This window comes from Aphidius gifuensis, linkage group LG1 (assembly GCF_014905175.1).
Source record: "Aphidius gifuensis isolate YNYX2018 linkage group LG1, ASM1490517v1, whole genome shotgun sequence".
Taxonomy (NCBI): Eukaryota; Metazoa; Arthropoda; class Insecta; order Hymenoptera; family Braconidae; genus Aphidius; species Aphidius gifuensis.
In genome coordinates this window covers 26,426,236-26,440,741 of record NC_057788.1, presented here as the reverse complement: position 1 = coordinate 26,440,741, position 14,506 = coordinate 26,426,236, and the positions used below count along the sequence as shown (strand labels likewise).

Sequence of the window (14,506 nt, the reverse complement as noted above, 5' to 3'; positions counted from 1 at the left end):
TTTCCCATATATATAAAAAAAATTTTCTTTTTTATTTTTTAAAAGCAAGAGAAAATAATTTTTTTTTATGCCTGTGTCCTCCTAGTCATTATTGTTATTATTGCAGAATAATGGAGAATGTACAATGGTTCGATGCTCTTTTATTTGCCATCGATTTCAATTTTTTTTTATATACTTTTATTTTCGTCATATTTTGTCAAGTTCAAGGAGAAAGTATAATATGTTTTTATGTTTTTTAATAAAAAACGAAAATTCCTATTTTAGGTAATCATTGAAATAGCAGTATTTTTTTCTTTTCATTGTTATTATTTTTTTTTGTATTGGATTTTAGATTTAGAGTAGTTGGATACACTTCAATTCTTCTTTCTAATGTATAGTAGTTGACCCTGAACTCTGTTTTCTTTAGCTTGTTTTATACATTGCCCACATTTACCGGTATTATTCTTCCTCGGACAGCATCTTCAATCTTTAATTCTTGAAGGATATTTTTTCTTTTTTCTTGGCCACTATTTCTGTGATTTTACTACATCGAGTTTGGAATAGCTGTTACGTGGGGTAAAGTATATATTTACGTTTGAATATATATATTTATATATGTTTTAAAAGCAATGGTTTGAATGGATGAAGATGAAGTTGGTTTTTGTGGTAAATGGTGAAGAATTGTGTAAAAGGGATTTTCATTTGTGGCACAACTTGCTGAAACTAAATTCTTGGTACAATGGCAAACCTTCTGTCGACAAACTTTGAGTGAGAAAAATTTATTCACCGAGCTCAGGATAGGTCATTATCATATGGTAACAGCGTTAATTTACCATGAATCTGACGTAGGTTTATTTTGTATTTTTTTTTTAAATAAAAATGAAAGAATAATATTTTTTTTTTTGGTTGAATGAAAAATAAAGTTAAATATTTTTTGTTCGTTCTTTATACTTTTTGTTTTGTTTGCGGAAAAAAGTTAGTTTCCATTTCAACAATTTTAATTTATGCTCAAGCCGTGTACATCAAACAAAATTATATATCATATAATAAAAGATATAAAAAAAAATTAAATATTATGAATCTTCCGTGTGAGCATTATTATAACAATGTCGTAATAAATCTAAGCATACTTGAATTGAAAGAAATATCAGGGTTACACTGGAGAGTGGGAATCGTTGGAATTTTGTTGATGGTGGTGGTCCAAATAAAAGGGAAACAATGCAACGAAATAATTCGTCTGCTGTGGAATTCAGTAATTTCTCTTTCAGAACACAGTGAAGCTGAAAAAACTGCGAATAAAAGAATTAAAAATAAAACAATAATATAACGTAATAAAACAAAAAACCGTCCATAATAAGTTGAAATTAAATAAAGAGACAAATCGACCTTAATTTTTTTTATTTTTTTTTTTCACAAGCTATATAGCTTTTTTATTATTTTTATTCGCAGTTTTAAATTTTTGTTTATTTTATTGTTTATTAGCTCTTTACTAACTGGTGTGGTTCTCACGCGATGAGCTTTGCCAGTCGACTTTAAATTTTCCAGACGCTTTCTAGAGTTAAAATCGTATAGCTCCATAAAAAAAAAAAAAAAAACTACCACTAATTATGGCAAGTATTTTTTTTTCGCTCTTAATTTAATGATTAAAATGATAACCTGCTAGGATAAAGTATTTTTTATAAACAAAAAAAGAAGGAGAAAATTTGCATAAAAATTAAGAACAAACTTGGCTTTCGTGAGCTATGTAGTAGCATGATTTTACGCTTTCATGCGTAACCTTTTTGACCTCTATTTTGTATCATGATTTGTACCATGCTGTATGGATCACGCGATTCTCACTTTTTTTCTTCCACCACTTTGCTGATATGTTTTAAGATATGTCAGTTATTTTTTTTTTCTTCTCAACTAATTAATATACATTTTTTTTCTGGGTCAGTTGATTTTATTCAAGTGGGTAGCATAATAAATAAATTTAATTAATATTTTCTGTTTTTAACTCTTCATAAAATTTTTTTATTTCAACACATATCATAGTTGAATTAATTACAAAAATTATTAAACAATTGATAAATTTTTTTCATTTTGTTTTATAACGAGATGACATTTTAAAAGATAAATTTACCTAAACTCTCGTGAAATATTTGAGCTTTAAAAGTTAACTGAATGATGCTGGTCAAGTGATGTGCTTGGAAGACTTTTTATATAGCATGAAATACAATAGAGATGAAGTGAAACTAGAGATAAAATAAAATAGTATATATGCGTTTGTAGAAGGGTGGCAAAATGAGATGGCATCAGTTATCAAGACTCTGGGTAAAAGACGGAAGCAACTCAAACTACTAGTAATTTGTATCCTGCGACCTAGTCTGATGCTCAAGACAATTGGACAAAAGCTTAAGTCGTAAAGACTTCAAAAACGTTTATTTGTTTTTTTTTATTTTCGATGGATTCGTGTTCTGCTGATATTATTTTTGGTTACAATATTTATTTATTTATTTTTTATGACACTTGAAATATTTTATTCATTGTAAATAATAAAAAAGCCTTTTACTCGACTAGTTTTATCTAACGACTCATTCCTACTTGTCTTTCTTTTTTTTTCTCGTTCGTGTACACACGCATTACCTCATAGCTCCTTTGTTTACAATCCAAACGAAATCGTAAATTTGCATTTTCATGTTGCGTGCAACGACTGATAATACTAGTATTATACCACAAAATTGGGATGTTTATTTGTTATTTATTTTTCGCATTTAGATTCGTTATTTTAGTGGTGAAAAATTTTTTGTAAACGTAAAATTGATGTAAGAAAATTTTTTCATCTCTTGGGTTCATGATTTTTGTAGTTGTGTTTTTTTTTTTTTATTTTTCGTTATAAAATTCTGATAATAAATGATTCATATTTGTTTAGGATAAATTTCTGGGGTTTGAACATCTCGACACCCCCTTGAGTACAATTTTTCTTTTGATACTCAACTTCCCCTGTTCGAAGAAAATTCTATTTTTTCTTTTTTTATTCACAAACACGCCTCAGCGTTTCTTTGCTTACTTTCGTTTTTATTACAGTATATACATCTCACGAATCATTTGTCACACTTATATATATATATAAATTTTTTTATCATTGGTTATCTCATTAACCTATTTTTATTTTGATAAAAGAAAAAACGTTTTATCTCATCACTAGTATTTTTCGCTTATAGGAGTACATTTTTGGTTATAAAAAAAGTTGGATAATGAAAAAAACTTTTCACGTTACTCTTGATCCAAGAGCTTGAGTTTGACGCTGATCCTTTTTCCTGTCGGATCAGAATAATTTTTTTTTTTTTTCGTTTATTATTCTACATACTTTTAATATTTTTATTTTTTTACATACCACCAACACAACTACATAATTTAAAAGTGCAATAATAATAATAAAATTTTAAAAAACAGAAAAAGAGAACCCAAAGGTTTTTACCTTGCCCTGATAAGCCAAAAGATTTACTCGTGAATTTAGATTTTTTTTTTATTTACATTATTGATGTATTGATGTATTATTCCATTGTTGTTTTATAATCAACCTTAATAGGATAATCCGCTTAAATATTTCGTATACAATTTTTTAAATAAAATACAAGTCAAAAAGTATTTGACTATTAAAATACATTGGGAATGTATGTACGTTGAGCTTTTTCATACATGATGGAACAGTTATTGATTTTATCTCTATAAAAAATAGAAATCCAGGTTTTAAATTTTTATAAGGAATTTTTTTTTTTTAATTTAGTTATTCATTTTTTTTTAAATGTTGTTTTACGGTTTAAAATTTTTTTTCTACGAGTGCATCTAGATAGTGCATCAGTTGATGCTGTATCGTGTATAACCCGGGCAATGTGAATTCAAATGGACACGGGAGTTTAATGAAATCAAGATCGAGTTACGCGTAGACAATTATATACATATACCGTGAAAGCAAGAGGGGATCGAAAACCCAGACTATATCTAAAAGCCTATGTATAAAAGCTCTCGTTATCAGAGAAACTTTGCCTCGGGTCATTATGATAACATGATAATTCATTTTACTGACTACTAGTACTGCACTTATGTATTAAAAAACAATTAGTTTTGGGAAAAATAAAATATAAATAACAGCATTAATTTAAAAAAAAAAAAAAAAATGACTAGAAAATTCAATTATTATAAAAATTATAAAAAAAACCTTCAAAATAAAATTAATGTAAAATATTGATATTATAAATTTAATAAATTATTTAACAAGTTTAATTGTTCATAAATTTTTTTTTTTTAATTCACAAATTCATTCTTACATAATATTGTTTCAAAGATTTCATAATTATTTTTTAGAATTAAAATAATAATCAAAAGAGAAAAAAAAAAATTTAATTTTTTTTTTTTTTTTATCAGTTTATATATAGGTATGTTTATTATTATTAAAAAAAAAGAAAAACATAATGTATTCTAAGAAAAATTTTTGTTTGAGTATTTTTATATTAATATAATAATTATTCCTTCGATTGCTTTTTCGTTGAATTTTATAAATGTTATAAAATTTTTCTGTTATTGATTTTATTTTATTTTATTAATTTTATTTTAATTATTTTTTTTTTTTTTCTTTTCACTCAATTTTATTTTGTTTATTATTGCATGTATTGTTGACTTTGACGTAACGTGTCATATCATCAAAATATCCAGAAAGTTGTTTCTTGAATATTTCAAATTGTGTGTCTGAAATAACTTCACTACTGCGAGACAAAACAATTGCAAAATTGTTTCTTCGTGTATTTTCTCCAGTTTTTGGTGAAATCAAAGAAGCAAACATAACAGCATATTTAGAATCCAGAGATAGAATTTTTTGTTCAAAGCGAGCTTAAAAATATAATAATAATATTGTTATTATTTAAAAAGATTATTATATATTTTAAAAAATTATTATTCATTTTTTAAATTACCTTCAGCTTTGAGAGGACAAGTTAAAACCATACTTGAACCATTCACACTGCCTTTGAAATCCAACGTCTGTCTTGTACCATTTCTTGCACTTGTTATACTGGCCTGCATCCAAGCGGTGCTTGAATTAATCTCGTTTTTGTATTGAATACACGATCCCATTGTTTGTTCCGGGGAAATACCAGCAACCATCCACCATTCACCAGATAACTGCAAAAAGAAAGGAAAAAAAAAAATAAAACCCACCAATAAAAAAATAAAACAACAAAATTATTTAATTATTTAATATTACTTAAAATAAATTTTCAATTTAATATACCTCAGCAATGTTGAAGTTGTTGTCATTAGTTTGACGTGGCACAAAAATGTACCAACAAAGAAACACAAGTGTAACCACCATCAGTAAACTCAATACAACATAAATTTTTTGTACCATTGTACAAAATATATCTGCGTCAGATTTATTTATTAATTTTAAATTTCAAGTGAAAATGTAATGTAGAAATGATTCAAAATAAGTGAATTTAAATCAAGTTTCTCGCACTGAATACTAACTACTTAGCCAGGTATAATATGAGACTATTAAATAAAGTGTCTTGGTCGATGTCTTAACACGAAGTGAGTTAGTCATCAATGATGGTCACCTCACTTTTTGTTCAACCACACCGTTGGTTACTCATCACCAACACTTGCTTGATACTTTAAAAAAATATAATGATAAAATACAAATACAAGTTAACTAAATATTCAAAAATAGAATGTTTTTTTTTATCATATGTATTTGTTGGCTTGGTCATTAATATATTTTTTTTAATTTTAATTTTATTTCTATCTAGTCTTTATTGTTATTGTTATTTGTTTTCTTGGATGTCTATTTTCAAGCGATAACTAGTGACGTACAGAAAAAATTATCATCGAATACCGATAGAATGATTTTTTGTCGCGATAAACTCGTTTTTTTTTTTTCTTTTAAATTATTCAATATTTTTTTTTTTCCATGATGATATAATGTGAATTTGAATATATACATTTGTATATAATTTGAGTTTATTTATTAAACATCATTATGATAATTATTTTATTTAACAGAAAAAATATAAAATTTCCAAGTTCTCTTTTTTTTATATAATAATAAAGTTAATTTTCGTATTTATGAAAATATAAAATTTCGTTAAATCATGACAAGCCCAACTACATTTAGGACAAATAAAAGTTCTGGATGATTTTTTTATATAGCGTATTGAAGTACAATTTACGATAAACGTATCGTTTGTTTTGATGTTCATTTCACCCTAAAATGGTAACATTTTCGGAAATTTTTTTTTGCTTTATTCTATCGCAAAGTACCATGTTCCCAATTTTGTAAATACATAAAAAGAAAAATAAGATTTCCGGAAAAGGCCAGTGAACTTTTTCTCAAAGAAAAAAAAGAAAAAAATCATAATATAATTCAATATTGATATAAAAATGTTTTTTTTTTATTTTAATCATTTAATAATAAGTTTCTTTTTTTCAATAAGCATTGAAAATAAAATTTATTATTGGTTGATCAGATTAATGACCATACAGTTGTGACAGCGAGATTCTCTTTATTTTTTTTAATTAGCCTGAATAGTTTAAAAACATAAAATTTATTTAATATTAATTTTTATGTGTTGTAAAATTTAAGCAATTATTTTTAGAACGCTAATTTTATATTGCTGTTTGGTTAATTATTCTGAAATTAAAAATATTAATTAAAAACGAATAATTAAATTTATTTATAATTTTTATATAATGATTTAAGAAAAAAACCCAGGCTATTAGTGGCTCAGCTGATGACCATATTTTTTATGTAAACAAATTGAATATTAGTTTCTTAATTAAATTGTTTATTCATTATTAATGATTTTTAAATAATAATTTTATTGAGTGTTTTTTGTTATTGTTATTTGTTTTTTAAATAAGATTTATTTGGATACGTGGTGCGATACACCCATATAAGTTAACAACAATAATTTATTATCAGTTATTAATAGAATATTATTTTGTTTCGATAAACTTGTTTTTTTATTTATTTAATTTTTTTATTTTCAAAGTAAAATTTTTGTTTATAATATTAATAATATTTAAGAAATTTATAATATAAGATAGTAATTTTCTTTGTACAAAAATTTGCGTCAAGTAACAAGATTAATTTTTTTTTTTTTCTTGCTATATATTAGTAGCATCGACAGGCTTATCGGAGTACTCGAGCATAAAAATATTATCCACCGCTTGAGGCACTTTTGAGTCATACAGCGAAAACTTTGTTTTAAAACAAAAACTCTCTGATGAAATAATTTCGCAGCTAATGTAACAAAGTTCATCCTTAAAATTAACTGTGCACTATCAAATTATTTTCAATAAAAATAATAATAATAATACCTATGATAGATAACAAAATATTAAAGCAGGTCATAAGAAAATTAATTTTTTTTCTTTCAATTTGTGAAAAATAATATAACAATAAAATAAAAATAAAGATTTGAAACTAAAAACAAAGGAAGATGTGAAATACTTGTCGTTCTCTCGGGAAGTTATCGAGTGCTGTTCCGATTTCTTCAAGTATATACATATAGATATGTAAATGGAATGAATGTAATCCCAAAGGGTGTTTCAAGACATCGAGGGTGAGATCTATAGAAGATCTATAGAAGTCTGTCTCGACCAGTTTTCTATTGCTTGATAACGCCCTTATCATTTGCCAACAGCCGTGAATTGAATTAAAAAACCTTAAATTCACTCAAAATATTTCAATAAAAACTTTATTTTTTTTTTTTTATTATTTATTATTTAAATTATCACTACTTTATCACACTTCTATACAAATATTGCCACACATGCAATATTATATTGGACTTTAAAAATGTGCAAAAAAACGATTGGAATAAATCATTTTGACTTCGATTTAAATCCCGATATATATATTAATGCATTCATACAGATATGGTGCTAATAGCGTAGGATTATATTTGGGTCTTGACAATGGGGAAAATAAAGCAATTTAGTGTTAATCCATAACGGGTACTCCAATACTGTGCTGACTCACGCTTAGTAACCCCTCCGCTGAGAGGATTCTTTGGTTTTTATTTTATTTTTTTTTTAACTTTTCTTTTAGTTTTTTATTTTTTCTTCTGTATATATTTTGTTTATAGTAAATATAGTAGAATCGTGGAGCATATATAGTACACGAGTATGTACAATCGAGACAGAAGTATAAATCTGTTATATCCCATGGGCACTCCTTCCTTTGAAGGGATTAGTCGTGCGGGAAGCAAGCTTCTGGGTGTTTCTTCTTCATTGAAAGAAAAACGACATAAAAAAAAAAAAAAATCAGCCCAGTTTTACCGTATACTAGAAGCTTTTTTTCAAATTAATTTCAATCCCCTCACTGTACATATAAATGTCAATTTGATGATTGGAGTAATTGTTAATATTTTCCAACCTATTTACGTTTTATTTTTTAATTCAAAGAAAAAAAATAATATTCATAAAATCAGCTGTAAAATATTAATTTTAATTTTCATAATTGATTTTATTTTTATTTATAATTCATAATAATCTTAATGTAATTATAATTAACCTAATATTCGTGTCGCTTGTAATTTTTATGATTTTTTAACTTTTGTTGGAGAGTCAAGGTTACCCAAGGGAAATACCGTATATATGTGACACTACAATGCACAGAAGACATAGATATCATCTAGTCTTTGATGACAGTCACGAATTCACATAATCACGCACGCATCCTGTATAACTAATGCCTATTTTGAATCCACTTGCACCCTTGGTCCAGACAACAGAAGCTCATAAATAGCATCAGGGCTAGTGGAATTTCCATTATATCGCGTTACTGAACGTTCACACCATAAACAATATCATTGAAGGTTGGAAAACGACCGTCCCATTAGCCATTTATTCTCATATTTATTACATTACACATTTAGGGTATATTGTTGACACAGGATTTTCATATATATATACCTAAAAATATCAAGTACGATAAGAATGTTTGTATGTATTTTACAAAATTAATTATTATCAAAATAATTTTTAAAACTTTAATTCACTTGAATATTTATTGTTTTAAATTATATTACAAATTATAATATAAAGAAGATATAATGTATATGCGTCACAAGTTTATCTTCTACCTTATTAAAAAAAATTTGTATTTGTTTTTAATTTTGGATCGGTGGGAGTAGTAACCTTGGGCTATGACGTCTATTCAAATTTTATTGGGTGTTGATTAAAACTTGACCTTGATTAAAACAATACAAAATATTCCAAATGGTTTTGTCATATTTTATGCCATAAAAAATAATAATAATTTTATTATTATATAAAATATATTTAAGTGGATATTTTACAAAAGAAAAAAACATTTCTAAAAATAAATTTGAATAAAAAAAAAAAATTGAATAGTACATTGAACCTCTATTTATAATTCCAGTCACGTTTGACCTGTCAAGAGAATTTTTATCATGATTATTATTGGCATTTTTGGCATTGTTTTTATATTCAATAAATAAAAAAAAAAGAAAAGATTTTTAGTAAAGTATATTTTTTATTAAAAATCGTATATCTGAAAGATAATTTTTTTTTTTTTTTCAATTCATAAAATAATGAAGTAAATAATATTCGTTGAGCACAGGTGTTGATTCCCTCGCAAAGTGTTTGAGTCAGTTGTAAACAAGAATATTTTATGGGTTGGCTATGAAAACTATGGTTATCTTGTGGAGAGAAGTATTACCCTATTTTACTTGCTCATATACTCATATTTTTTCGTAAGAAAATAATTCATTTTAGAACGACATTATAAAGTTACACACCACGATTTTTACTTGGCAAATAGCTTTAAAACTCAAAACTTAATAGCCTTGTAAAAATAAAAAAAATAAATAAATATTATTTATTATTTTTAAATTATAAAATAATAAATACGATAATTATTAAAAATGATCATTAGTATTTTCTTCGAAAAGTTAAAAATAATATTAGGAATGTGATAAAAAAAAAAAAAAAAACAATTTTCTATACATAGAGTATTTTTAATTTATTATTTATTACTTTTCCTCATTCTTAATCTTATCTCATTTTTTTTTATTAATTCTGAAAACAACAAAAATAAAATAATATTTTTAACTTTTAAAATGTAGTTATTATTTTTTTTATAAAAATTTTTTTTTTATACACAAGTATTATCAATTTCTTCAGCTGAAGCATTAGTAAATGGTGTAATTTTTTTTTCAAAATTTTTAAATGTTGTCTTGTCTAAATTCTTTTCACGTGATAATAGCATTGCAAATTCTGTTTTTGGAACAAGATTTGGGTGGCGTGGTACACAAACGATCATCATTATAATTTCATTATAATCTGTTTCAATAATCTGATGTTGTATATTTTCTAGAAAATAAAGAAAAAACATATACATGTAGTTTAATTGATTAATAATAATTATTATCAATTTACATATATTTTTTTCCTTACCGAGTGTACTGTTGGAAGTTGACAATTTCCATGAGCCTTCTAATCTGTTTTGCTCCAACTGTTGACCAACCACAGCCCACTTGAGTGACTTGTTATACATACGATTATTTTCCGTAAAATTCATTATAAATGTTTTCGTATAGGCATCAATATACAAGTCAAACTTGATGCATTTTCCAGTAACATTAGTTCCCCTGACCGGAGTTGATGCAGTCACCCACCATTTGCCTTTTAACTTTAAATTAAATCAATTTAATTTGAGATTTATAATTTATTAAACAATTTCAAATGATGATTCATAATAATATAAAATAACTTACCAATTGCAAGTCAATTGTTTTCGTCTCTTCAGGCGATGGACACAAACAGCTGCAACCAAATAAAAATCCAATAGCACATAAAATTATTAATTTCATTGCCATTACTATGGAATTTATTTTCTTCAATGTAAATTATAAAATAAAAAAATCAACTAAACTTTACGAAGCGAGGAACGTTAATGACCACTGAGACGTCAGCATGTTAGCTTTATATATCTTCTATAATAGCCCCTAGCATTTTGTTTTTGTGACGAATTAATATATATATATATATAAATTTTATATAACTTTGAATCCATGTTTGACGGAAATATTTAAAAATATTTCATCATTAAAAAAGTATGCTGTTTTTTATATGTTAGAAAAAAAAAAAAACAAACGTATTTTATATTATTATAAAATTTTCCTCGTTAAATTTTATGTTGTATTTTGCTCATTTAAAAAATGGCTCTTGATGTTTGATATAAAATTCAAGTTCAATTTATGGAAAAACATTATTAAAAGTCAAAGTAAACATATATACGAGGGTTGTGGTTATCAGGGCACGTGGTTCTATCTATCAGTTTAATTAAAAAAGCGTCCCAGTATTTTTTTTTTTTTTTTTTTATGGTATTTTAGCTTGACCCATGGATTCTTTTGACAACGTCGCTTGAATTGTGGTTGTTCATTTGAAATATTATTATTATTTTTTTTTAACTTTGCAGAGTCTAAATTGGCACCAATTGATTCAAATAATGACAAAAATTCTTGTTAGTTTGAATTTATAACGTGTGGTTTTAGTTGAAAAATGTGCCAACTTGTATATGATGTTTAATTTTAACGAAATATCTGTTATCGAATCGAATGGCCAATTACACATTGAAGTTTTGATCCAATTCAACAAACCTCTAATACAACTGGCATACATCCAAAGTTCAATCATATAAAAACCAATTTATACACAACTCTATGACCCATGATAATTTTTTTTTAGATTTTATTAACAATCTGCCAAATTTCTTAATTAAAAAAATATAAAATAAAAATTTATTTAATTATCTCGGTATTGCTTGAAGAGTATTTTTTATATTTAAATTTATTTTAAAAGTTTAAAAATCTTGATAGCTCAAGCATGATATAATAAACGTAGATTTATGATAACCAGCATCTTATATAATTGTAAAATTGTTTTATTAAATTCATACATCACGTGGTATTAAATATGGTAAGGTTGAACTCCTTTGTGTTATGGCATCAACTAAATTATATTGAAAGTCTATACTCAACAACGACCCTTCTTTACTTACAAAAAAATACTTGTCTTTCATCGTTCTTTGATAAACTGTTATAAAATTAATATTTTAATAATATCAATTACACAATCTTTTTGATAATCAATTAATCATCAATCTTTTATTTGTCTGATGATTTAATTAAAGCATTAATGTAAATCAACTCATTAGTTTGTCATTCCAAGCATAACATAAATAATTATTAATAGTCAGTTTATTGATATTTTTATTTACGTGAGATTATTACTATTGTAAATCAGCATGAGAAAGCAATGACAGTAGTTGAACTGTCTGTAATATTAAACCCCTGAGGCATTTGAATCAATTACAAAGCTTGAGGATCTAAGGCAACTCTCTTTCCTAACCCTTATTGCTAGAATCGGGGTCCAGCGCAAAGTGAATTAATTTGGGGTCAGAAGGAAGATACCTTGCTACTCGATCAGCATGTATTTCTGAATTTTCATCATAGTTATACATGTTTAATAAAGTTTTCTTGTTGCATTTCGTGCTGTGGCCATAAAGGAAATTCAATCTTAAATTGAATAATAGATTTAACCAGAGTAATTGTTATTACAATTAAAACATTATCATCATTATCCAAATGATTAATTACTTATATATATATATATTATTAATGCTAGTATTTATTATGATAAATTTCAAAGACTTATAATTAAATATTAATTGAAATAGAATTAAATTCTTGTTCAAGTTTATTTAAAAAAAAAAACAAAAAAAGTCATTCGTTTAATTTTAGATGATTACGGATTGTGTTTAGAGTAGTTGAATAATAGTAAAATATAATTCACAAGGGTAAAATGTAAATTTTACATACGGATAGTAGAATATCACAGTGAACTATCAGTTGGGTGGATATTGTGGTATACCACATACCCAGTGTTAGGCAGTTCGTGTTGCGGTCAAGCTTCAAAAAGTTTAGAGTCCCCAACGCACTATATGCAACATCGTTAGTGAATGGATACGTGTGTTGTCATGTATTTCAATGTCAAATTTGATACGTAGTTCTCGTCAATTATGAATCCACACAATTGTGTTCCCTTCGTATATTTAGATGGTGATAGACATGTTTGACAGCCATACGAAGAGCACGTAACGACTGTTCATGTTGGTACTTTATATTATGTATCTTTTTGTTACTGAATTTTCTACTCATTCACTTTAATTGTAATTATTATTCACCAATCATTATTTGGCTTGTAAACAACATGTTTCAATTTGTAAAAAATAAAATAACAATATATTTTTATTTTTCCATGAATTTATAATCGTAAATACAAAAATTGAGTCGCAGGAAATTGAAATCGAGAGTAATGTTCTGTAAGATATTAACAGCTTTAGTTTCCTTTTAATAAATTCAGTGTATCCTTTGTTTTAGTTTGTGTAAATCATAAATGCTTATCGTTTATCGTTTAGACCATCGTGTTGCATATTAATAAGGTTCAACTTCAAAATAATTTTTCATGACTTTGTTTAAAATAAAATATTTTATTTCAATTTAAAAAAGAATTATTTTTCAACAAAAAATAGTTAACACATTGTCTTTTTTTCTTTTGTTTCTTTATCATCGATAATAGCTTCGTTTCCCCTTTCATACATTGAAATTTTTTCAATGAATATTTTTTGAGAACCACTCGCTGGCTCACTGAAGAGTCAATTTTGTCGACAATCATCTCTTTGCAATCCCCTCGCTGAATATTTTCATTATTTTCTACAAGAACTGTAGCATGAAGTATAAACTAAATAACGCAACAACTTCACTATTTTTCAACATATATTTGATGGTATTTTTAATTTTTTAATTTCAAATCATTTTCAATTTAATATAAATAATTATTTAAAATACCAACATTAGTAAAATTATTTATTTTAAATCCACAAATGAAATACTTTCTATGAAGAAATTGTTTTTTCGTTAAAGGGTGACTTTTAATAAACCGGAAATGCATTGTAGTCTACGCTTCGAAAAATGCAAGTACGAAAAAATAAAAAATAAAAATAGGACACATATGTAAAAGGACACTAGAGTTCAGAGTGCAATGAAAACATGAAAATAAAACAAGAAAAAATAAAATATAAATAAAAAAAAAAGTGAGGTCTGTACAAATGAAGCTGTAGGGGAAAACTTCAATGCAGAGGGTGAAGCCTCACGCAGCCGAGGGCAATGCATTGTCATGCTGCCAGTGATTACAGCGCGTTTTCATTTTTGCAGTTTTAGCTCAATCCTACATGCTGGTTTTCATCATACTTATATATAATGTTTTTGAAAATATATTTCAGTAGACTGTCATTCCAATTGTTAGTTCCTTTTCATATATAAATTTAGATACCAACAAAAGATTTGTATTTAAAAGCTTAAAATAATGCCACAAGGATTTACATTAATCTGCGCAACACGTTGTTTATGAAAACTGACGATACATCAGTAAACACTATCGTTCTTGTTAATGGAGACGA

At 25.9% G+C, this 14,506-nt stretch overlaps 2 protein-coding genes across 2 annotated transcripts in view; one reads left to right on the top strand and one right to left on the bottom strand.

Annotated features, from left to right (window-relative positions):
* LOC122861104 overlaps positions 1–14,506 on the top strand; it is a 90,577-nt gene that overhangs the window by 50,962 nt on the left and 25,109 nt on the right. The window lies entirely within an intron of this gene.
* Positions 4,562–5,546, bottom strand: LOC122858083. Its single transcript, XM_044160764.1, has 3 exons — positions 5,249–5,546; positions 4,932–5,139; positions 4,562–4,848 (listed from the first exon to the last, which is right to left on the bottom strand). The coding sequence occupies exons 1-3, from the start codon at positions 5,363–5,365 to the stop codon at positions 4,598–4,600; spliced, it is 576 nt and encodes a 191-aa protein (XP_044016699.1). The 5' UTR covers positions 5,366–5,546; the 3' UTR covers positions 4,562–4,597.